The 25,046-nt window shown below is 44.4% G+C and overlaps 1 protein-coding gene across 1 annotated transcript; it reads left to right on the forward strand.

The window, feature by feature from the left end:
* The first annotated feature begins 1,067 nt into the window (after positions 1-1,067).
* Positions 1,068-6,940, forward strand: LOC125513649 (serine carboxypeptidase-like 34). The gene is made up of 8 exons (XM_048678810.1): positions 1,068-1,397; positions 5,079-5,186; positions 5,286-5,381; positions 5,469-5,561; positions 5,660-5,748; positions 5,854-6,147; positions 6,252-6,481; positions 6,567-6,940. Exons 1-8 carry the CDS (start codon positions 1,127-1,129, stop codon positions 6,823-6,825), a joined length of 1,440 nt encoding a protein of 479 aa, XP_048534767.1. The 5' UTR covers positions 1,068-1,126; the 3' UTR covers positions 6,826-6,940.
* The last annotated feature ends 18,106 nt before the right edge of the window (positions 6,941-25,046 follow it).

Raw genomic sequence — 25,046 nt, forward strand, 5'->3', positions numbered from 1 at the left:
TGTTCTTATGATATGTTAATGAATATTAATGAGTAAAATATTGTGTAGTAAATGGAGTAAAAAATATCCTAAATGATAACGCTCACACCTGTGGCAAGAAACAATTTTGCCCACACATATTTTAATGGCAACTTTAGTTACTCCCTCCATTTTTATTTAGTCCGAGTATTAGCTTTAGTCAAAGTCAAGCTTTGTAAATTTTGATAAAATTTATAAATAAAATATTAACATATACTCCTAAAATAACAAATCAATATTATTAGATTTATTATTGAATATACTTTTACATCGTATAGATTTGTTGAAGTAATTGTTTGTACTTTTTCCTATAAACTTGGTCAAACTTTACGAAGTTTGACTTCAGTCAACTCTTATGTGCAGAGTAAATAAAAACAAAGGGAGTACAAGAAGATGACAACTCTAGTTATGAAGTATGGCAACATTTCTATTTGAATGGCAAGTTTCAGCTTTTTTGAGATTTGTTTTTTTTCGGATAGCAACTTTAGTGTTAAAAAAATGTGGGCGGTGTTACTACATGCCACACATGTGGCAGTTATTAGAGTCCAAAATTATTGTGTGAGTCTTCCCTCCTCGCCATTGTGGCTTGAGGTTTGCCTAGGCGAGTTGTTTGCATCGTTGTAGTCGTGACGTGTGTTGTGTGTGCCGAAAGCGTTGTATCAACTGTTTGGCTCTTCTTCTATGCTATCGATGAACCTCTCAACGGTGTACCTTTGAAAAAAAAACTCGTCTGGATACTAGTCAATATTCCCCGCCCATGAAAATCCACCCCTGATAATAACTCCACGGCTGTCGCATTCCAGAAATGGAAGCATCCGTTCGTGCGAGTCACATTTTTCTTTAAAACTACTCGCATTTAAAATAATCTGAATGGCGTCGGATCGAGATATATCATCCTATCCTCACAAGGAATACATCATCCGTGTCGATCAGTACTTATTAGTATCTTAATAAGGCGGCAATTGAATTACCCCATTACTGATAATAATGAGACGACAGCGCGCTCTCGCCATTAATCAGCGAGCTGCCCCTATATATAGCCCGGCCCCGGGAGCTATGCGACGATGCAGCAGCAAGAGCTAGCGCAGTAGAAACAAGAGCAACAGCAATGGCCGCGCCTTCCGCCGTCGGCTGCTTCCTCGGCCTGGCCTTCCTGCTCTGCGGCGCCGTCCGTGGCGCGCCGCAGCTCGACGCGGAGGCCGCGCGGCAGCAGGCGGCGGATCGCGTGGGGCGGCTGCCGGGGCAGCCGGCCGTGAAGTTCGCGCAGTACGCCGGGTACGTGACCGTGAACGAGGCGCACGGCCGCGCGCTCTTCTACTGGTTCTTCGAGGCCACCGCCGGCGCCGCCAAGAAGCCGCTCGTGCTCTGGCTCAACGGCGGTACGTACTACGTAACCACCAGTCCACCATTAATAAGCAAGTCCTTGCCATGGCCGGCTCATCGTGCGTGTTTAATACTGCTGCGAGTAGCTGGGAGATCGGGGTATGGATGGGGATAGGGTCGGTTGGGTGGATTGAATTCTGTCGCCACTGATAATTGATTGAGGCGGACGTCTCTTCTTCCTCCTCCTTCCAGATGAACACCTTGATTTTAGTGAGCGAAGAATCTTCAAAAATTTAAGTAAGAAAGTGGTTAGTTGGGCTGCGTTGTCCTGCAGACGAGAACATGCTCTGAATATCAACCGAAGGTACATGTATGATGTACTACTACATGCGCTGTGCCCATTTAATAGCGACATTTCAAGTTTTTGAAAAGGCTTTTAATAAAAAATGAAAGGCGCGACATTTTAAGTGATCAGGTTGTTTATTTGATAGTGGAAACATACACAGAGGAAGTTACGCCCTCTGTTTTAGTTTAAAGGAATTTCATAAAAATTTCAGAGGATAGGATTCTTATAGGATTTTTTTTTCTTTAGAGCCATTTGGTTCATAGGAATGGATTTCTATTTCTATATAGGATTGGTTCCTATCCTTCATATTTCATAGGAAAATAAAAAAGAGTCTAAACTCAATGGAAAAAAAAAATTGGTGTTAACCTAATAACATCTTGTTTTCTATTCCTACTCATAGAATTTGAGATACATGTCATCTCATTTCCTGCAAGATTCATATTCCTATGATAATCCTATCCTATGAACCAAAAGAGGCCTAAGACATTTTGACAGTTTAGTATTTAGGAACATAAGTAGTATAAATTAACCACAAATGCACTCCTGTGCATAGTCACTTTTCACTGTCAAAGGTTTGACCAATTTTGACAAACCCGATATGTGTAAAGCAGTGGTGGATGAATTGGACTGTACTGAGCTACTTTTGTAAGCTGCGGTGGAATATTAATTGGTTGGAGAAACGTTAGGGCTCACTCTATAGTACCAAAATGAATGTCCTAGGTTACCACATGGTTGGACATATCCTTTCTGTTTGTCAGGATGCAAATTTCAAACCCTTTTTTTGTACTTCCTCCGTTTTTAAAAATAAGTTTTTTTAGAGATTTTAAATGGACTATAACATACGGATGTATATAGACGTATTTTATAATGTAGATTCACTCATTTTGCTCCGTATGTAGCCCCTTGTTGAAATCTCTAAAAAGACTTAGATTTAGGAACAGAAAGAGTAGGTCACATGCATGCGAAAACCGTATAGTAGCAAACACAAAATATTTGAAATTAGGTGATTTAGCCCAACGAGATTAATTACCATACACTATACACGCAACTGCCAAATATGGTCTTCATAATGTCTTAGGGGAAACATGGTCAAACTTCCTAAACTTTGGTCGTTGACACCTACGTACATGATATGAATAGACACATGAAAATGGTAGGGATTTTCCCCGCAGAAAAGAAAAGAAAATGACAGGTTTTCATTACTCCCGAAATCATCATTTTGCTCTACTGTAAACTATAATTTACTAGCTATACTCCGTACTAAACTATCTACTACATAAACCTATCTTGCCGGAGCAAAGTTTGAAGCTCCTTTGATGGTTCATATAGATTAGGTCGTGATCATCTTTTTTTATTGATTTTTCTATCTATATATACGATCTATTTTGATGGTTCATATATATAGCAGGCTATTTACATAAGACGGCTTTGCCTGATCTATTTTGAAGTTTAGTTGATTACTATAGAGAGGGAGTAGAAATTAAGTGAGGCGCCCCACAACCCCATTTTTCATTTCCTTTTCGATCCGAAGCTAGCCAATTCTACGGTCAAGCTGCAGCGGAGAAGAAGCCGACGATGGCCACACGCTGTAGTCCGGCCGGGCCGATCGAAGTTGCTGCCCACAAGAGCAATGTGTTGCTGTCATGCACGCTCCTAGGCTCCCACTAGTACTACCATGTGCTGCCGGTGCGTGACCGGCGGGTGTGTATGAATATGATCCATACGGCACAGTAGCTAGCTGCTGGTCCCGTATGCACGTACGTTGGACAAGGACGGCCCGGGGCGGCACGCTAGCTACAGTCCTGGCCTGGTCAACACGGACGGCAGCTTATCTCCGGCAGCAAATTGAGGGGGATCCATGCAGCCAATGGACGGTATCTTGTGGTTGTAGGGCACTTCACGTAAGTTATTCTCGTGGGGGCTAGATAGATAAACCGGGATTTTTTGTACCGAAATCATGTTTTAGTAAATTTCGAAAAATACGAAAGAAACCATGTGTCTAGAGAATGGTTGCAAACTATATACCCCATGTGCGTATAAATTTTGTAAGTTCTTGAAACTTACCCATATGTAACGAATTTCTTGGAGGAAAAAAAATCTATAGACGAGAATTTCTCGGGCTCGATTGACAACATCCTAAGCAAAGTGCCGTAGAGGTGGGCAGCTGTTCTTCGGGCCCTGGCTAGTACGTAGTATTTCACTTTTGCAGCTAGCTTGTGCTTGTGGAGAATGTCTCCCGCGGACGATGGACGCCAGAACTATACAGTATCTAGCTAGCTAGGTGTGGATAAGACGTCAGATTTTTTTTAGAAGTATAACTAAAACAAGGTTCAAATAAGATGGAGCTCCGTTGAGCGCTGGCTTTATCTGTGTTTATTAATAAAAATGCCTTTTATCGAAAAATCTGTGTTTGTTGGGTCGCCGGCCGGGCACTCTCATTGCCAGCCATTCCATTGTTTCGTCCTTGTCCGCACTGCACTTATAGGAAGCCGGCGATTCACTTTTGCGACCCATAGCTTTCAGAATATAAACTTTAACAACCATGCACGCACATTACTATAACGAACCATCGCTATGGGCTTGGGTACGGGCGTGATGTTTGAGTGTGTGTGATTCGATCCAGCTGCTTTAATTGACTAACGCACGCGCGCCCCGGGCCAGCCGGCCATCCCGATACAGTACAGCGATATGTGCATATATGCCACGCAACGCATCATCAAGTTGGAGCGAAGCATCTCATCCATCATCCATCTTCCACGCATGGAGCCGATCTAGGATAGAAAGGTTGCCCGCTCCCTTTTGTTTTGAAATGTATGGAGCCGTACCACACGTAGCCATCAAGCTCGATGGGATCGTGGACAATCTACGAGTAGCTAGCTAGAGGGCATACACATACAGCACGCCGCCAAGAGGAATCGGAAGCAGACGGTTGGCGCGCGCTCTTGGACGAGCAGGAGCAGGGGACCATGCGTCTACGCGCGTGTGAGCTGAGTGTCCGGTGAGTGCAGCGTGCGCCTCTGCACCACACCGGCTGCGCGCGCCACCGCAACGCAACTTGCAGGAAACGCGCCCACGGAATCGAAGCGGGCAAAGATCTGAACAAGAGCAGGGCAGCATACTGTGTGTATGGCTGTATGCTCGTAGTGCTGTGCCGCACCGGTCGACCGATCCATCACATGCTCCAACGGACAAGACGGCGGGGAGCAGAAAGGCGGGGTCAGGAATGCGAAACATCTTGCCGCCGGTCCATGCCTAGCTAGCTAGCTGGGCGGGCTATGACAAACGGCGGCTGGCGCGCGCGCGCGTGATCATTACTACTCGGGTGTATCATTACTCTTTCTGATAAGTCACGAGCGAGTGACGGAGGGTGCTCCTGTCTGTTGCATCGCAGGGCCGGGCTGTTCGTCCATCGGCTATGGCGAGGCGGAGGAGCTCGGGCCCTTCTTGGTCCAGAAGGGCAAGCCGGAGCTGAAATGGAACCCCTACTCGTGGAACAAAGGCACGTACCGCTGTGTTCCCCCCTGATAACGACAAAATGAAAAGAAAGTGGCAATTCTACTCTGTGGATAAATATGTTCTATCGTGCTGAAAAATGCAGAGGCTAACCTGATGTTCCTGGAGTCCCCGGTGGGAGTCGGCTTCTCCTACACCAACACAAGCTCCGACCTGGGCAAGCTCGGTGACAAGATCACCGGTAAATAACAATCCTCTGAAACTCCCTCCAGGGCAAATAACGGTCCTTAATTTCTGACTGGGTTATATATCATGCCCCCGCATGCAGCTGCCGACGCGTACGTCTTCCTGCTCAACTGGTTCAAGCGGTTCCCGCAGTACAAACACCACGAGTTCTACATCGCCGGGGAGAGCTACGCTGGTACGTGACACAGCATTTCAACGTCTGAGCTTGTGCAGTTCGGTCAGAGCACGCAACTGAAACTTGAGAGAGACTGATGGGGGTGGCGTTCTTGTCAGGGCATTACGTTCCGCAGCTGTCGGAGAAGATCTTCGACGGCAACAAGCACGGGCCCAAGGAGAACCGCATCAACTTCAAGGGCATCATGGTAGCCAACTGACCACACCTTGCTCGTAATTTACGTACGTCCTTGTTAATTACAGCTCGCTGTCTGCTTAATTAATCATGGCGATCGCCGGCGACGATGATGCAGATAGGGAATGCACTGATGGACGACGAGACGGACCAGGCGGGCATGGTCCAGTACGCGTGGGACCACGCCGTGATCTCCGACCGGGTGTACGCCGACGTCAAGGCCCACTGCGACTTCGCCATGGCCAACACCACCGCCGCGTGCGACCAGGCGCTGGAAGAGTACTTCGCCGTCTACCGCCTCATCGACATGTACAGCCTCTACACCCCCGTCTGCACCGACGGCTCCTCCTCCTCGCCGCTCGCCAAGAGGGTCGGCGTCCACGGCGCCGCCCCCAAGATCTTCTCCAAATATGTACTGAACAGACTCTTCGATCACCACCATCTCCACCCCCTGAAAACGCATCAGCATCTGCCCGCGGTTCGATAATTTGGTTGTTTCTCCGGTGTGCATTGCAGCACGGGTGGTACATGAGGCCCGCAGGCTACGATCCCTGCACGAGCGAATACTCGGAGGTCTACTTCAACCGGCCGGACGTCCAGGCGGCGCTGCACGCCAACGTGACCAAGATCGGCTACAACTGGACGCATTGCAGCGACGTGATCGGCAAGTGGAACGACGCTGTGCCCTCCACCCTCCCCATCATCCGCAAGCTCGTCGCCGGCGGCATCAGGGTCTGGGTTTTCAGGTGAGCCAGCATCTCAATGTGAGCAGGTTCAGTGTTACGAGGGGCAGCTTTGGATTTGAACTGACAATGTCGCTCGACGCAACAGCGGTGATACCGATGGGAGGATCCCGGTGACGTCGACGAGGCTGACCCTGAACAAGCTCGGGCTCAAGACCGTCCAGGAGTGGACGCCGTGGTACGACCGGCTGCAGGTGGGTGGGTGGACGATCACCTACGAGGGCTTGACGTTCGTGACGATTCGCGGAGCCGGGCATGAGGTCCCTATGCACACACCGAGGCAGGCGCTCAGCCTCTTCAGCCACTTTTTGGGTGATAAGAAGATGCCTCCGACGGCCTTCTCCTAGAGACGAAACATTCCACGTGACAAGGGTCTTCCTCTTCTTTGTTCTCGGCCAATGTTATAGATGTAATTCGATTGGAACAATCGTCAATAAACATGTCATAGCGCTGATTGGTTTCGGGGATCGCAGCATACTGGCCAATCTTGGATCCCAACACACTCAAATGCACGCTTAGGGCATCTCCAACGTTGACCCCCAAATGTTCTTCTGCAATAACCCGTGGATCCCCGGACACGGATGCGGAAGCCAGCCATCCAATGTTACCCGCATACAATTGAAACAAGATTTGAACAAAACGGACAAAATTCATGAAAACCGGCTAGATTTCATATAAACCGGATCAAATTCATTACATTTCAAACATATTTTAACTAAACATGACTCTAAACCTAATCTGCATGATTGACGATGTTCGCCCGGGCGTGAGCTCCGTGAAATGAAGCTCCAGCTTCGCCTTCGCAGTCTCCAGCTCTGCCTCCGCAGCTTGAGCAGCTAATCGGCTGATGATGAACAGGCCGCCAAGCTTAGCTTCGGCGGGAGGGAAGGAGCGGTGGCCTTCTTGGGACCCGAGTGGCGGCGGCCTACCATGCACTACTCTTACTCGCTGCAGGCGGCGCCCGCGGACGTGCCGACTTCGTGGTAGTGGCGGCAGGGCGCAACCGACGATGTCCTCCTCGTCGCCGCTCTTGCTGAACACCTCATCCGCCGCCTCGTCTATCTCTTTGTAGGTGGCCCGTAAATCCGCCTGATACTAGATGTACCGCCAACGGTCACGGTAGATTTCACGGGCGGTGAAGTAGGAGTCGACCAACGCCTCCTGCACGGCTACGTCCATGTTCGACACTATGGTCGTGCCGACGGGGAGTTGCTCCTCCCCGCGCCGGTGCTTGTCGAGGAGGCGGAGGTTGTAGGCCTGGTCGGCCTGCGCCTGTCGGAACTTGGCCTCCCGCTCCTCTAGCACCATGTCGGTGTAGTGGGCATGAGCCTCACCCATGGTGACGCCAGCATGCAACGGCGAGGAGGGTGGCACTGACTCGTCCTCGACTGTGTCCTCCATTAGGATGTTCGCAACGCCGGCCTCCATCTAGCTGCCGGCCTGCCAGCCGGTTACAATGTCGGCGATCTCCTTTTTCTGCTCCGGCGAGAGGTTGTTCCAGACGGCATTGGAGTTTGAGGAGGCCATGAAGGGGTGGTGCGGAGAGGAGGAAGGGAGGGGAGGATGATGGATGCAGCTATGGTTGGGCCTACAGTTTATATAGAAGGGGGATGGCAGGGCAACCGGCGATGTGGTTAATGGCAGACGACAGACGGGTGGCGTCGGCTCACCGTTTCTCGGCAGCCGCACGCATGTTTAATGTAGGCAGGCGGACGAATGGGTTGTCATTCAAACGCAGGGAAACCGCATGCACAAGGAAGCGGCGAGGACGGCGCTCGCAGTCGGCGCGCTGTTTCAATGCTTGAGCGTTGTGAGAGGTCGCGTCGCTCTAAGCCAGCATGAATGCGGCACTAGTGCTCTGGAGCGACGCTAACCTTTTCGGGCGGGAACGCGCATGGGTGGCTTTTTTTGGCTAGGTTAGTCAGGCACGGGTGTGGCAACGGTCCTGATGCCCGCAAAGCCCCCCTCACTTTGTATCCAGTTTGTGGAAAAAAAAACATGTCTGAAGTAATGTGCGGACTGATGCATGTCCGCGTTGGATGGCAAAATACGTCCAGACTGAGCCGTCCGGATAGTTGCGGGTGGTTTGAGGGTCCGTGTTGGAGATGCGTTTAGGGCGTGTTTGTTTGCCGCTTTGTAGCTCATACATGCCTTGTGGATGCATATTTGGCCTTTTGCTTGCATGGGGTGCATCGAACTCCTAACCCACATAGTTCTTAAAGCAGCCATGGCCTGGTCGAGGACGAATGTTCGAATCGGCCTTTCTCATCAGTGGCGGCTCTGCTCCACCACCTTCATCGCGCTGCAGGTTCCTCCTCCCCATGCCCCACAATCAGTAGTGCTCACCTCCGGTAGCTCGGTGACATTGAGGTGAGGCCCCTCAACCGGAAGAGTTGCAGAGGATGTTGAAGGTTCCTCTCCTTATCTGCACCTAGCCACAGTTGTAACACCCCGGTAGTTAAGCTACAGTAACTTCATTAAATGACCCTAGATTAAAATTCAAGTCAAATTCAAATTCAAATAACAAAGTCCAATTATTATTTCTTCAAATGGTAAATAAAAAATGTTTATTGGGTTGAAAATATTCACTACATAATTGTCTTGCATTAACAACATTTTTGGAGATGTTTAAAATGACCCTAGAAATTATAACAGTGGAGCAACAACCAATTAGTTAACCTTTTCAATTTCTGAAAATAGTTAAACAATGTCAAATGCTTTGAAACTTTTTATGCAACACCACAAATTTTGTGCATGAATTATGTGCCAAGTTTTATTTATAACGAAATTTGTTTTGTTGTCGAACTAATTGTAAAACAGTAAAGAAAAGAACACAAAAGGGAAAATAAAAAGGGGACCTAAACCTACTGGACCCTCGGCCCTTTTAGCAAAATAGGCCCAGTCCACCCCTGCCATCCCCAACCTCCTGGTACAGGGAGGCATGGGGGTCGTGGCACCCATTGGCAGGCCATGGCCGCATCGTGCCTTGCCTGGAGGCCATCCACGACCTCCCTCCTCGCCTACAAGGGCCCCTCCTGCCTCTCTCTAGAGCCCCATTTTCCCCTTTCTCTTGCTCGCTCTCTCCCTTTAAAACATTCCCTCGTGCTTGTGCTGCTCGCCATGGTGGTCGTCCTCGTCACAGCCACTGGCCTCCTCGGCGACCGTGAGGATGTCCAGGAGCACCGCTGTCCCCTGCTCTGTCTCCTTCATCTCTGGAGTGTTTGCACAATTATGCTACTGTTATGATTGTGTTTTTCATGTTTTAGTTAGTGTTTGTGCCAAGCAAAGCCTTTGGGATCATGTTGGGTGATAGTTGATTTGATCTTGTTGAAAAACAAAAACTTTTGCACCCAGTAAAACAATTTTAATAAATCACAGAAGTGTGATAAAATTCTGGATTTTTTACACAAGATTGATATACAAATTGCCTACGTTGTCCTAATTTTTCATAATTTGTGGAGTTACAGAAGTATTCAAAGTTTTCATATTGCTACAGAATGTTTTGTTTTTGACAGATTCTATTTTCTTTGCGTTGTGATAGATGGGAACCGGATGAACAAGTTCACGCCCGAGGATGGCCCGGTATTCACGTCGTAGGATCGAATTGGGAGGGATAACTATCTTTATACCTGCCAAGGTTGGATGCAACCCGTACGTTGGGGATGGCTGACCGAAGCTACAAGAACTCCAACCCGATGTCCGAACAATCGCAGAACCACAAACCAGGACTAACCCACACAAAATGGCCAGAACCATAGAGCACGAATTATGGGGAACCAAAGGCTCCTTCTCGCGAATCCGAATGAACTCACAAGAGCAAAGGTATCAAGATCTCTCGGATCTCTCTAGCAATCCTACTGCATAAGCTTGTAGCTGAATGGTTCAACAAAAGGTTTTTTTAGAGGATGGGGGAGATGGGGTTTTATAGCAGGGACAACCCCCCTTAGCTAGGTGTGAAAATGATTTCAAAAGTAAGCAAGTTTGCATGCTTCCTTGGGTGAATAAGCAGTCAATTTTGGGAGTTGTTGGAGAGCTCCTCGGAAATTCACGAAGCCTTAACATCCTGGACACCTTCCACGATATTGGCTAGAACTTTTGACTCATAACTCCAAATGATGTGAGGATTTTTGCATTGGAAAGATAATTTGATGTACCTTCTGGTGACATACCCCTATGGCCCCGTCTCTCCACCACATGGGCATGGCACAACGAAACATCAAAGGTAAAAACTGACAGCATCGACTTCACTTGAAACTTGTTATCTCCAAACTTGTTCCTCCAAACCGCTTGCTTCAAGAGCTCATAGGTTGTTGGATTTCTTACATGTGATACCTAAATTCAACCAACAACAATGGAGATGAAAGTGCAGCCATGTGTTCAAGATTGTGGTATGAACTTAAGTTAGCGTTCACCTGGCCATGTGTTTGCTAGATTCGGCTTAGTAATTCTTTCCAACTAAATTATGCACTTTTTTGAAATGTCGTGTATGATGTACCATGTGCTCATCATCCTCCCTCCCTTGATGAAGAGTCGTCCTCGACTCTCTTTGATTTACAAAAGATAAGTAGAAGGGAAGTCGATAATATCCATGCAAAGAAATGATGCAATCCTCATTTGTAGCTTTCACCTTAGAATTTTGTTGCATCTGATCATGCATTTGTTTGTCACAACTTGGGATTTGTCCAGGGATGATTGGCGTTGTTACAATGACCGAGATGTCCTCATCACCCCCCTCTCTTGAAAAGGAGTCGTCCTCGACTCTACCTGGTCATCACACAAAAGAAAGCAGAGCAATGCCAAATCGTAATGCAAAGGTTTCATGATATAGAGAATTTTAGTTTTCAACTTTGTTATCTTTTGGACGGTGGCAATATGATGTTTTGTTTGACTTAGGAGTTCCTTCCAGCAAACATTTTCATGGAGCACAAATTTATAACCAACCATAACCATATTCATATCAGCCTCCCTCTCTAGGAGAAAAGTCATCCTCGACTTCATTTGGTCAACAAAATTATAGCAGGAGGACAATACAAAATGACTAGGAAAAGAAAATGATGAATAATCATGTGTAACATTCAATTTTATTGGATCTTTTATAGTCTCTTCAAGATTAACAAAATCAAATTGCTGGATGGATGATGTACCAAACAATTTTTCTCTAATCTTATCATGCCATTGCTTCAGAAACTCATAAGTGCATACCTTTGGCTTCATCAAAATTAAAGATCTTTTTTGTTTTAACTCATTGAGTACTTGAATTCCTTTTTGAAAATAAATCTTCGCACATGCACCTTGTGTAATGGTGTTCCAGATGCACCACAATTGTTCATGGATCTCGTCCTCCCATCGTTGCAAGAGAGCTAATAGGTACGACTTTTCCATCTGCACATGTTGTAAAGAAAGAGAATTTTGTGAAAGGTTAGTAATTGAATACTCATCTCTCTTTTAATTTGCTGGATCACTCATTTCTTTCATATTATGGGGAAACAGCTCACACTACTGTAGGATGCTGCTAACGCGACACTACGATCAGAAACCCTTTGACGAAACTGTGTGTGATGCCATAATCACAAACGGTGGTGTAAAAAATCGTCAAAAAAGGTGCAAAATGTTTGCGATGGAGGATGCATCAAACACAGTTCAGATTTTAGTTGCGTGTGCGATTGAGGGCATACGGTTCAGTTCAGTTAACCATTTGCGATGAGGAGGAACAAAAGAAACGGGCAGCCAGATGAAGGTGTGTGCGATGTACTGCATACGGTTCACTAGGATGAACTGTTTGTGATTAGGCAACACAAAAGAAATGGGCAGGCAGATGAAGGTGTGTGCGATATACGATATGCGGTTCATTCAGATGAATTGTTTGCGTTGAGGCTAGAGAACAGAAACGGTGCAATATAACAAGATGTTTGTGATACGCCGCAAACAGGTCTGTAATCAGAAATGTGTGCGAATATCGATAATAACAGAAATGGTTCCCTAGTGTGGTCCGTGTTCATCTGATCATCATCTCCTTCTTGTACTAGCTCGATGTTCCTTCTATGCTAAGTTTCCATTAATTGATGGCATTTTATGAACACGCCATCATTTCCCGTCATTTCCTCACCTGTTTCCCGCCACCCAGCGATATTGCACATAGGCAGCGCGCAACGCACGGAGGCGACAAGAGCAACCTGTAGCACATCGACCTTTTCCAAGCATGCCAACCCACCAAATCGCCGCCTCTGCCATCAACCTCGTCGATGAGGAAAACGAGCAAGTGCCACGGCCCGTCAAGGCCGAGGCGCTCCCCGGCAACGCAATGGACGACGCCGTGATGCGCGTCATCACTAGGGTTGAGTAGACCTTTGGCGCATGGCACTTAAGCGCCACGGATCAATATAGGCATGTCAGCGCCGACAGGCTGCAGCTCGCCGCACAACATGATCGATGGCACGCCGCAGAGCAAGCTAGGCACGTCCGCGCCGATAGGCTGCGGCTCGCCGCACGGCGAGACTGTTGGAGCGCCGCAGAGTGAGAGGCGCGACGCGCCGCACAGCAAGAGCGGATCCATCGGCGCTTGCCTGCTGTCAACACAGCGTCGCAACTGGGTACACGTCTGGTCAGTACCCCCATTCCTCGCCAGGAGTGGGCAGAGGCCGTCAGCGACGTACTTGCACCAGAGGTCGGCCGCGCCGTACTTGCACCGGACGCCCGCCGCACCGTTCGCATGGGTGCCGCCGTTCGCCTTGTCCGCGGCCCGTTGGATGCCAACGCGTTGGTCTGTAGGCTCGACCGCCTTCTTGGCCCAGGTGTCCACCTGGGCGCAGTAGAGGAACATGGTCGTCGCATCCTCGAGCTGGTGATCTCCGATGAAATAGCCAACTTGGAGCTCGAGATCGCTCTCCAGATGTACCGCGAGCGTGTCGACTGCTTGGATGAACGCCTGCACAAGTTCAGGCAGAGCCAAGAGCTACCGTAGGCAAGGGCTGCTGGTCATGGTCTCATGGACGCGTTTTATTTTGAAAAATCGTTTCGACGTGGATAGCTATGTATTCACAGCAATCATAGTATTGCTTTGTTTATTGTTGTGTTTCAATGTGTGTACTCTGTTTTCCATTCTTATATGTTCTGTTTCAATGTGTGTATATACGCTTTCCATTCTGTATATGCGGATGATAATAACTAGATTCAAATTAGTATACAAAAACAGATAGAAAATAGAATTCATAATATATATATATATTAAATGTTCATTAGTTCATAACAGAATATATATATATATATACATATACATAAACACTATTCTGATCACGGGATCAGAATAATATTCTGATCATAACATGAACTTCCTGAGTAACGCGTCTGACCTTCCCCGAGTACTAGGTTGAACTTCAGCTAAAAGGTGTCCAAATGGGGCTTGCAATATACCGTTGGATAGCTATGGACATCAGTATCATGACCCAAGTGAAATTTTTGGCAAAATGTAAGCGGTTTAAGAGCAGTTTTGAAAACCATTATTTCTTCATATAAAAAACGTGAATCGTGTTTTCGATCGCATTTTTAAACCATTTATCGGAATGAGACAAATAATATGGCATTGGAAAGCTGCTGCAAAACCGCTCCTTCCACATATTGAAAGTTTTCTCTAATTCCCTACGGTTAAAGAGTAATTCGGAAAATTGTAAAATTTCGCAAACCGAACACCCGAGTTCGTATTTTCGACACCATTTCTAAACGGCTAGTCCAATTGAGGCAAATAATATGTCGTTGTAAAGCTTATGAAAATGCACTACTTTTTTATGTTAAAAGTTTTTTCTAATTTTTAATGGTTTAAAAGTAATTTAGAAAACGGTACAAGTTCCACCGAGTTCATATTTTCGAGCTAATTTTTTAACCGTACGTCCAAATGCAGCAAATGATATGGCGTTGGAAAGCTTGAAGAAATGCGAAACTTTTTTGTATATATTGTTTCTCCTAATTCATTACGGTTTTATGTCAGTTTTGAAAATGGTTAAAAACGTATTTTTGCCATAATTTCTACAAACTTTATCGGAATGGGGCAAATAATATACCGCTGAAAAGCTATGAAAAATGCAAAACTTTTTCATGTTGATGGTTTTCTTTGAATCCTGACCGTTTTCAAGTAATTTCGAAAATGGCGAGATCATTCGTTCTGCCTTTATCGCGAAACAGATTCTTCGAAAATGCACCGCGTGAAGAACCTGAACTTCTCGGCATGTCTACTTGAACTTCACTCTGTTTTTCACGTGTTTTTTTTTGCTCGTAGCTCTCCATCCACTGCTCGTAGCTCTCCATCCACTCACTAGAATTGAGCAAGTGATATACCAGTGGAAAGCTGCTGTAAACACGCAACTTCCCCATGTTGATCATTTTTTCATACCCGCGACGATTTTAAAAGTTTTTCATCTGATATTCATTCAGTATAGTAGGTGAACTTCCTGTTTTTTTTACGTTGAACTTCTGTGACGTATTTTTTATTTGTAATTTTCTCATCCATTTGTCAAGTTTTACACAAATGGTATTTCTTTTGTATAAACCTCTCTCACAATATTTTTTAAAATTTCTCCGACGGAGGACTTGAACTTATATCAACAAACTTTTAGTCTTTGCTTTTTTTATTCTTTTAATACAAAATGCACACCGTGTAATACGTGAACTTCTAGCAGTTATCAATCTGATCTTCTCTCGGATACATGAAAATATATGAGTTTTTTTATGAATTTTTAATCTGATTTTCTTAATCCTTTTTTATGAAATTTTGAAGCGCTCGATTTTTAAAAGTTGAACTTCTTGTTATTTTATTTTTGAACTTCTTGTTTCCATTATTTAATAACGAGGAAAATATGAGTTTTCTATAATCATCGAACTTCTCCATCTTTTTAATATGGACTTCCTGGTTTTATTTCCTAATCTTTTTTTACGAAATTTTGAAGCGCTCTATTATTAAAAGTTGAACTTCTTGTTTTCTAATTTTTTAACTTCTTGTTTTCATTCTTTAATAACGAGGAAAATCTGAGTTTTCTATAATCATCGAACTTCTCCATCTTTTTCTTCAGTACGTGGTACACGTGAACTTTTGAATTTCTGAAACATGAACTTCGCATGCTATTGAATTTTAAGAAACTTACACACAACAATACACATACACTTCGTGTGCTACATGCATTTACACAAAAATGAATGAACACATCTGAAAGAGCATAAAGTTCACATGCAGAGTTCAAAAAATAGAGTGAAATTTTTTCCACAAGAAATGTTGAACATTTTGGTAGGCAAACCTGTACAATTTTTCAATTGGTTTGCACGTTGAACAGCATCATCTTACAAACTGAACTTCTCTTTTCTTTTCTTCTAATAAAAACAAACACTATAAATTATAATCTTTGTTATTTTAATCTCAACTTCTTAGTGCAGATCCATGTCGGTAGCGCGCGGTTGGCCAGATTCGTGGAGGAGTAGGGGCTCCGACCGATGTAGCTGACAACAACTGCACCACAGGCATTTTTCTTCTACAAACTTCCAGCATTCTCATATTAATTGAACCTCTAAAATTATACTTATTGAACTTCATGTGGTTTTTGCACAGAACTCGCTAGCATTTTTTGTTTTGTTGAATTCCATTTTGCTTTCCAAGGCTTTTTTAAACATAAAAAACTTTATTTGTTTTCAATGAATTTTTGGATTACAACAAGCACCCATGGAGCATGCGCACTTTGCACAACCATTTTTGAATGAAGTGCTATTTTTTGTGCACTTTTAAAGTACATATAACACGGTGCCAAACTGCAGAAAAATTCCAAATCCAAACTGCTCCCATATATATTAGCGAGCTGAACCTCAAGCATGGAACCTCAAGTACGGACAAACATCAAGACCAATAGTCAGGAACCTAAAGCATTATACCACTACTGAAGCTATACGGCCAACTAGCAATTTGCAAAACAAAACAAAACAAAGGGAACGGCCAGGTGCTCCATCAAAGCGAACAATTTTTTCTTTTGAAACCACCTCTGATTTGCTGCAAGTCTACAACAATCACAAAACACAACATTTGAACCTACTGTTGTTTTTTCTTCTTCTCCAATATACATTGAACTACTGAGGTGCCATAGTTTAATGGTTGAGGCGCTGCGGCGCCTGATGTAGGTGGTGGACCTAAGTGGCAGTGGCGCACGCGACCAGGTGCGGGTCGAGACTTCTCCGAGCTGCAGGTCGAGACCTCCCCCATCTGCAGATGGAGCCACTCTAACGCAGCAGCGGCAAGATGATATGTAGGTCTTTCCAAAAACAAAAGTGAGAGAGACATTGTTTGATCCTTAGGCATTAGACCGAACAGCTGTGGAGCGCCATCTTTGGCCACTGAAAAACAAAACCCAACAAAGATCAGGCATGGACACTTCGCTGTAGCACATGGTACATCGGTGTGAAAATTATGAGCTTGTGGATCATTTTACCCGTGGATCTTGAGGGGTTGCGGTAGAGTTGGAATTTCGTCCGTCCGCAGCTATGGCCAGTGAACTTCGTGTGGCGGCGCAGTTGACCTGCAGGAGCATGGTGGGGGAGACCAAAAATGGATCCCTAAATGTGGTGGTATGCCTAAACACCCTTTCTACACACAAAAATAAAAAAAGAAAATGTGTGCCACGTGAGAGATGTGGCCTTCTGTGCACCACATGTTGCCTTTCTATCTTGTCAAGCTCTATCTACTGAGCTATGTGCTCTCGACCAAAGGTATCATGGCAGGAGCAACTAGTACTTGCTTCATCAGAACAAAAAAAGAGCTAAGCACAAAAATGCTTCAGTTGTAGCACGCATAATAGCAAACACATAGAGTGCACCCGGTTCACATTCAGAATACATAAAGATTGGCTTTCTGGCTAAGCATCTCTACTTCGAATTTTAAGAGTAACAAAACACATGGGTGTGCCAAACTAAGATAAGAGAGACTGAGATGGTAGTATCAGCACATGAGACTGTGGAGAGAAAGAAAGAGCTTCAACCACACATCGACACATGCCCAAAAGCTACGTGCGTAGTGAGTCGAAGTAGGAGCTCACTGTTGGCTTTGAGCCAGCTGGCTATAGGAGTTGAACGGAGTGGAGGGGCTGCGTCGAACTGCTGCATCTCCCGCCGGCTCGAGCCACCTCCGCGTGACACCCTTGCAGCCTAGACAGTAAGTTATGTGCAGTTCAATCAGTCGAGATGGTAAAGTTCAGTTAACAAAACTGCGGAGACGAGAGAAGAAATGCATTAGTTTTGTACAGAAGAAACACAAAATCCCGCAACCACTAGTCGAGGTCGGTGACATCCGCTGCGGGGAATGAGATTGCGTGGCTAGTGGGAGCTCGGGTGTGAGTAGCCTCGAAACAAACACCAGCAACCGAGTAGATCCAAACAGAGCAGCAGGGGCGAGCTTGATTCCTCGTCCAAAAATGGCCAAGTTCTGGGAGCGAGCCCCATGGACGCACATGAGGTAGAGAAGAGCTTGACCGAGGTGATGCACCAGCAACCGATCTAGCGACAACAGAGAATATCCAACGACGGCGTGTCGAATCCGTCCGTCCGCTGCTATGACATTTGAACTTCGGGCAGCGGCGGGGGAGGCCTGCATGGCACGGGCGAGGCAAGAAGCCAGGGGCACGCGCCCAGATCCAGGTGCGGTTGGCGACCGCCCTGTTCCCCGGCGGCGGCAGGGTGGAGGCGATGTGGAGGCGCGGTGGCAGGAAGAAGGCAGGGCACGACGGTGGTGCCCATGGTGGCCGAAGGTTTCGGTGGCGGTAGCATGCTGGGAGCGGGGTGAAGGCCGTGACCTTCGTTGAGGTGGCGCCGGAGCTCGTCGGGAAGCAGGGATTCGGTCATCGGCGGGGCTGTTGGAGGTGGGGCTACGACGAGATCTTGGTGGAGGCGGAGCGGCGCATCGAGGGGAGGTGGTGAGAAGCCGGGACGGCAGTGCGTCGGATGGAGGTGGTGGGATGGTGCCGCGGCGGTGGTCGGAAGCTGGGCCGGCGGCGCGGCGGTTGTGGCGGGGGTCGAGACCTCGACGACACTGGACGGGGGGAGGTTGGGGACCGAGGAAGTGGTGGACGAGCAGGCGTGGGCGTGGACTTTTTTGTTTTTTCTCTCTGCGGGTTTGGAAGTTCGGGAGGGCCTGTCGGGCGCGCCTCTTGATCCAAATAGTTATTCTAATCCCAGGATTAGAATAGTGCCACTCTCTATATATATATAATCATCACATATACGTGATGATACTTAACTACTAGGTACAATGCATAAAATTGAAAACGAACAATACTAAAACTAATAATTCCTCCTGGGGCTAGTATTCCGGCAGCCCCTCACCGGCAGCTCCCTGGTGCACGGCGTCTTCCCAGTGCGGAGGCATACTCCGCCTTCTCTGCCTCGCAGCGCTTGACGTACCGATCTGCCTCTTGCTGGCGGACGCGCGCGGCCGATCTTGCCATTTCGTCGGGCGCCCACCGGAGCTCCTCGTTGGTGGCACGCTGATACGTCCATTTTGCATCATGCTTTTATATCGATATTTATTGCATTATGGGCTGTTATTTCACATTATGTCACAATACTTATGGCTACTCTCTCTTATTTTACAAGGTTTACATAAGGAGGGAGAATGCCGACAGCTGGAATTCTGGGCTGGAAAAGGAGCAAATATTAGAGACCTATTCTGCACAACTCCAAAAGTCCTAAAACTCCATGGAATATCTTATAATAAATAATGAAAAATCCTTGCCAAAGATGAAGACCAGGGGGCCCACACCCTTTCCACGAGGGTGGGGGCGCCCCCCCAGGGTGCGCCCCCTACCTCGTGGGCCCCCTGGTGGCTCTCTGATGACCATCTTCTCCTATATGAAGTCTTTCGTCGAGAAAAAAATAAGAAGCAACCTTTTGGGACGAAACTCCGCCGCCACGAGGCGGAACCTTGGCGGAACCAATCTAGGGCTCTGGCGGAGCTGTTCTGCCGGGGAAACTTCCCTCCCGGAAGGGGAAATCATCGCCATCATCATCACCAATGCTCCTCTCATCGGGAGAGGGCAATCTCCATCAACATCTTCATCAGCACCATCTCCTCTCAAAACCCTAGTTCATCTCTTGTATCCAATTCTTGTCTCCAAGTCCGGGATTGGTGCTAGTAGGTTGCTAGTAGTGTTAATTACTCCTTGCAGTTGATGCTAGTTGGTTTAATTGGTGGAAGATCATATGTTCAGATCCTTTATGCATATTATTACCCCTCTGATTATGAACATGAATATGCTTTGTGAGTAGTTACGTTTGTTCCTGAGGACGAGGGAGAAGTCTTGCTATTAGTAGTCATGTGAATTTGGTATTTCTTCGATATTTTGATGAGATGTATGTTGTCTAGCCTCTAGTGGTGTTATGTGAACATCGACTACATAACACTTCACCATTATTTGGGCCTAGAGGAAGGCATTGGAAAGTAATAAGTATATGATGGGTTGCTAGAGTGACAGAAGCTTAAAACCTAGTTTATGCGTAGATTCGTAAGGGGCTGATTTGGATCCATATGTTTCATGCTATGTTTAGGTTTACCTTAATACTTTTGTTGTAGTTGCGGATGCTTGCAATAGAGGTTAATCATAAGTGGGATGCTTGTTCAAGTAAGAATAGCACCCAAGCACCGGTCCACCCACATGTCAAATTATCAAAGTACCGAACACGAATCATATGAACATGATGAAAACTAGCTTGACGATATTCCCATGTGTCCTCGGGAGCGCTTTTCCTTATATAAGAGTTTGTCCAGGCTTGTCCTTTGCTACAAAAGGGATTGGGCCACCTTGCTGCACTTCATTTACTTTTTTTACTTGTTGCTCGTTACAAATTATCTTATCACAAAACTATCTATTACTCCCTCCATAAACTAATATAAGAGCGTTTAGAATACTATTTTAGTATTCTAAACGCTCTTATATTAGTTTACGGAGGGAGTACCACTTATTTCAGTACTTGCAGAGAATACCTTGCTGAAAACCGCTTATCATTTCCTTCTGCTCCTCGTTGGGTTCGACACTCTTACTTATCGAAAGGACTAGGATAGATCCCCCATACTTGTGGGTCATCAAGACTCTTTTCTGGCGCCGTTGCCGGGGAGTGAAGCGCCTTTGGTAGGTGGAATTTGGTAAGGAAAATTTTATATAGCGTGTTGAAATTTACTGTCACTTGTTACTATGGAAAGTAATCCTCTGAGGGGCTTGTTCGGGGTATCTTCACCCCGAACAGTAGAGCAAAGAGTTGCTCCTCAACCTACTGAACCTATTGAAAATGAAATTCCTTATGAGTATCCTTCGGGTATGATAGAAAAACTGCTAGCTAATCCTTTTACAGGAGATGGAACAAAACATCCTGATGAACACCTAATATATGTGGATGAAGTTTGTGGGTTATTTAAGCTTGCATGTATACCTGATGATGTTGCTAAGAAGAAGGTCTTCCCTTTATCTTTGAAGGGAGACGCATTGGTATGGTATAGGCTATGTGATGATACGAGATCATGGAACTATAGAATATTGAAATTGGAATTTCATCAAAAGTATTACCCTATGCATCTTGTTCATCGTGATCGCAATTATATATTTAATTTTTGGCCTCGCGAAGGAGAAAGCATCGCTCAAGCTTGGGGGAGGCTTAAATCAATGTTATATTCATGCCCCAATCATGAGCTTCCAAGAGAAACAATTCTTCAAAAAAATTATGCTCGGCTTTCTAAAAATAATCGCACCATGCTCGATACTTCTTGTGCTGGCTCTTTTATGATGAAGACTATTGGATTTAGATGGGATTTATTGGATATAATTAAACGCAACTCTGAAGATTGGGACCTCGACAATGGTAAGGAGTCAGGTATGACACCTAAGTTTGATTGTATTAAATCTTTTATGGATACCGATATTTTCCGTAAGTTTAGCACTAAATATGGACTTGATTCTGAGATAGTAGCTTCTTTCTGTGAATCTTTTGCTACTTATGTTGATCTCCCTAAGGAGAAGTGGTTTAAATATCATCCTCCCATAGAAGTAAAAGTAGCTGCACCTATTAAAGTTGAAGAAAAGACTATTACTTATAATGATCCTATTGTTCCTACTTGTTATGTTGAGAAACCACCTTTCCCTGTTAGGATAAAGGATCATGCTAAAGCTTCAACTGTGGTTCGTAAAAGCAATATTAAAACATATACACCTCCTGAGCAAGTTAAAGTAGAACCTAATATTGCTATTGTTAAAGATCTCTTGTCTGATAATATAGATGGGCATGTTATTTACTTCTGTAATGAAACTGCTAGAATTGCTAAACCCCGTGATACAGATAAACCTAGACCTGTGGTAGGCATGCCTGTTATTTCTGTTAAAATAGGAGATCATTGTTATCATGGCCTATGTGATATGGGTGCTAGTGCTAGTGCAATACCTATTGACTTATACAAAGAAATTGTGCATGACATTGCACCTGTTGAGTTAGAAGAAATTGATGTTACTATTAAACTTGCTAATAGAGATACTATTTCACCAATGGGAATTATTAGAGATGTTGAAGTCTTGTGTGGGAAAACTAAATATCCTTCTGATTTTTTTGTTCTTGGTTCCCCACAAGATAGCTTTTGTCCCATTATATTTGGTAGACCCTTCTTAAATACTGTTAATGCTACCATAGATTGCACTAGGGATGTTGTTACTGTCGGCTTAGATGATATGATTCATGAATTTAATTTCTCTAAATTTAGTAAACAACACCGTGAAGAAGAATTTCCTAGTAAGGATGAAATTATTGGTCTTGCTTCTATTGTCGTACCTCCTAATGATCCTTTAGAACAATATTTGCTAGACCATGAGAATGATATGTTTATGAATGAAAGAAGGGAAATAGATGAAGTATTCTTTAAACAGGAACCTATTCTGAAACACAATTTGCCTGTTGAAATCCTAGGGGATCCCCCTCCACCTAAGGGTGATCCCGTGTTTGAGCTTAAACCGTTGCCTGGTAATCTTAAATATGCTTATCTTGATGAAAAGAAGATATATCCTGTTATTATTAGTGCTAACCTTTCAGAGCATGAAGAAGAAAGATTATTGAAAACTCTGAAGAAGCACCGTGCTGCTATTGGATATACTCTTGATGATCTTAAGGGCATTAGTCCCACTCTATGTCAACATAAAATAAATTTGGAAGCAGATGTCAAACCAGTTCGTGATCCTCAACGACGTCTGAATCCTAAAATGAAAGAAGTGGTAAGAAAAGAAATACTAAAGCTTCTAGAGGCAGGTATAATTTATCCCGTTGCTGATAGTCAGTGGGTAAGTCATGTTCATTGTGTCCCTAAGAAGGGAGGTATTACTGTTGTTCCTAATGATAAATATGAATTGATTCCATAAAGAATTATTATAGGTTATAGGATGGTAATTGATTTCCACAAATTAAATAAGGCTACTAAGAAAGATCATTACCCCTTACCTTTTATCGATCAAATGCTAAAAATATTATGCAAACATACACATTACTGCTTTCTAGATGGTTATTCTGGTTTCTCTCAAATACCTGTGTCGGCTAAAGATCAATCAAAGACTACTTTTACATGCCCTTTTGGTACTTTTGCTTATAGACGTATGCCTTTTGGTTTATGTAATGCACCTGCTACCTTTCAAAGATGCATGATGGCTATATTCTCTGACTTTTGTGAAAAGATTTGTGAGGTTTTCATGGACGACTTTTCCGTCTATGGATCTTCTTTTGATGATTGCTTGAGCAATCTTGATCGAGTTTTGCAGAGATGTGAAGAAACTAATATTGTCTTGAATTGGGAAAAGTGCCAATTTATGGTTAATGAGGGTATTGTCTTGGGGCATAAAGTTTCTGAAAGAGGTATTGAAGTTGATAAAGCCAAGGTTGATGCTATTGAAAAGATGTCATGTCCCAAGGACATCAAAGGTATAAGAAGTTTCCTTGGTCACGCCGGATTTTATAGGAGGTTCATTAAGGACTTCTCAAAAATTTCTCGGCCTTTGACTAATTTATTACAAAAAGATATACCATTTGTCTTTGATGATGATTGTATAGAAGCATTTGAAATACTTAAGAAAGCATTAGTCTCTGCACCTATTGTTCAGCCACCTGATTGGAATTTACCCTTTGAAATTATGTGTGATGCTAGCGATTATGCTGTAGGTGTTGTTTTAGGGCAAAGAGTAGATAAGAAATTAAATGTTATCCATTATGCTAGTAAGACCCTAGATAATGCTCAGAGAAATTATGCTACTACTGAAAAAGAATTTTTAGCAGTTGTATTTGCTTGTGATAAGTTCAGACCTTATATTATTGATTCTAAAGTAACTATCCACACTGATCATGCTGCTATTAAATATCTTATGGAGAAGAAAGATGCTAAACCTAGACTTATTAGATGGGTTCTCTTGCTACAAGAATTTGATTTGCATATTGTTGATAGAAAAGGAGCTGAGAACCCCGTTGCAGACAACTTATCTAGGTTAGAGAATGTTCTTGATGACCCACTACCTATTGATGATAGCTTTCCTGGTGAACAATTAAATGTCATAAGTACTTCTCGTAGTACTCCTTGGTATGCTGATTATGATAATTACATTGTTGCTAAATTCATACCACCTAGCTTCACATACCAACAAAAGAAAATTTTCTTCTATGATTTGAGACATTACTTTTGAGATGACCCGCATCTTTATAAAGAAGGAGTAGATGGTGTTATTAGACGTTGTGTTCCTGAGCATGAACAGGAACAGATCCTATGCAAGTGCCACTCCGAAACTTATGGAGGACACCATGCGGGAGATAGAACTGCACATAAGGTATTGCAATCCGGTTTTTATTGGCCTACTCTCTTCAAGGATGCCCGTAAGTTTGTCCTATCTTGTGATGAATGTCAAAGAATTGGTAATATTAGTAGACGTCAAGAAATGCCTATGAATTATTCACTTGTTATTGAACCGTTTGATGTTTGGGGCTTTGATTATATGGGACCTTTTGCTGCCTCTAATGGATATACACATATTTTAGTTGTTGTTGATTACATTACTAAGTGGGTAGAAGCTATTCCAACTAGTAGTGCTGATCATAACACTTCTATTAAAATGCTTAAAGAAGTTATTTTTCTGAGGTTTGGAGTCCCTAGATATTTAATGACTGATGGTGGTTCACATTTTATTCATAGTGCTTTCCGTAAAATGCTTGCTAAATATGACGTCAATCATAGAATTGCATCTCCGTATCACCCACAGTCTAGTGGTCAAGTAGAATTGAGTAATAGAGAACTCAAATTAATTTTGCAAAAGACTGTCAATAGATCTAGAAAGAATTGGTCCAAGAAACTCGATGATGCATTATGGGCCTATAGAAATGCATATAAAAATCCTATGGGTATGTCTCCGTATAAAATGGTATATGGAAAAGCATATCACTTACCTCTCGAACTAGAACATAAGGCATATTGGGCTATTAAAGAGCTCAACTATGATTTTAAACTTGCCGGTGAAAAGAGGTTATTTGATATTAGCTCACATGATGA

The sequence above is a fragment of the Triticum urartu genome, chromosome 6 (genome assembly GCF_003073215.2).
Source record: "Triticum urartu cultivar G1812 chromosome 6, Tu2.1, whole genome shotgun sequence".
Lineage (NCBI taxonomy): Eukaryota > Viridiplantae > Streptophyta > Magnoliopsida > Poales > Poaceae > Triticum > Triticum urartu.

Excerpts from the sequence above, each read along its gene's own strand:
- LOC125513649 (XM_048678810.1), top strand. The coding sequence starts at position 1,127 with ATGGCCGCGCCTTCCGCCGTCGGCTGCTTCCTCGGCCTGGCCTTCCTG. Across the intron at positions 5,562-5,659 it reads CGCCGGGGAGAGCTACGCTG|GGCATTACGTTCCGCAGCTG; the intron begins GTACGTGACACA and ends CGTTCTTGTCAG. Across the intron at positions 5,749-5,853 it reads TCAACTTCAAGGGCATCATG|ATAGGGAATGCACTGATGGA; the intron begins GTAGCCAACTGA and ends ACGATGATGCAG.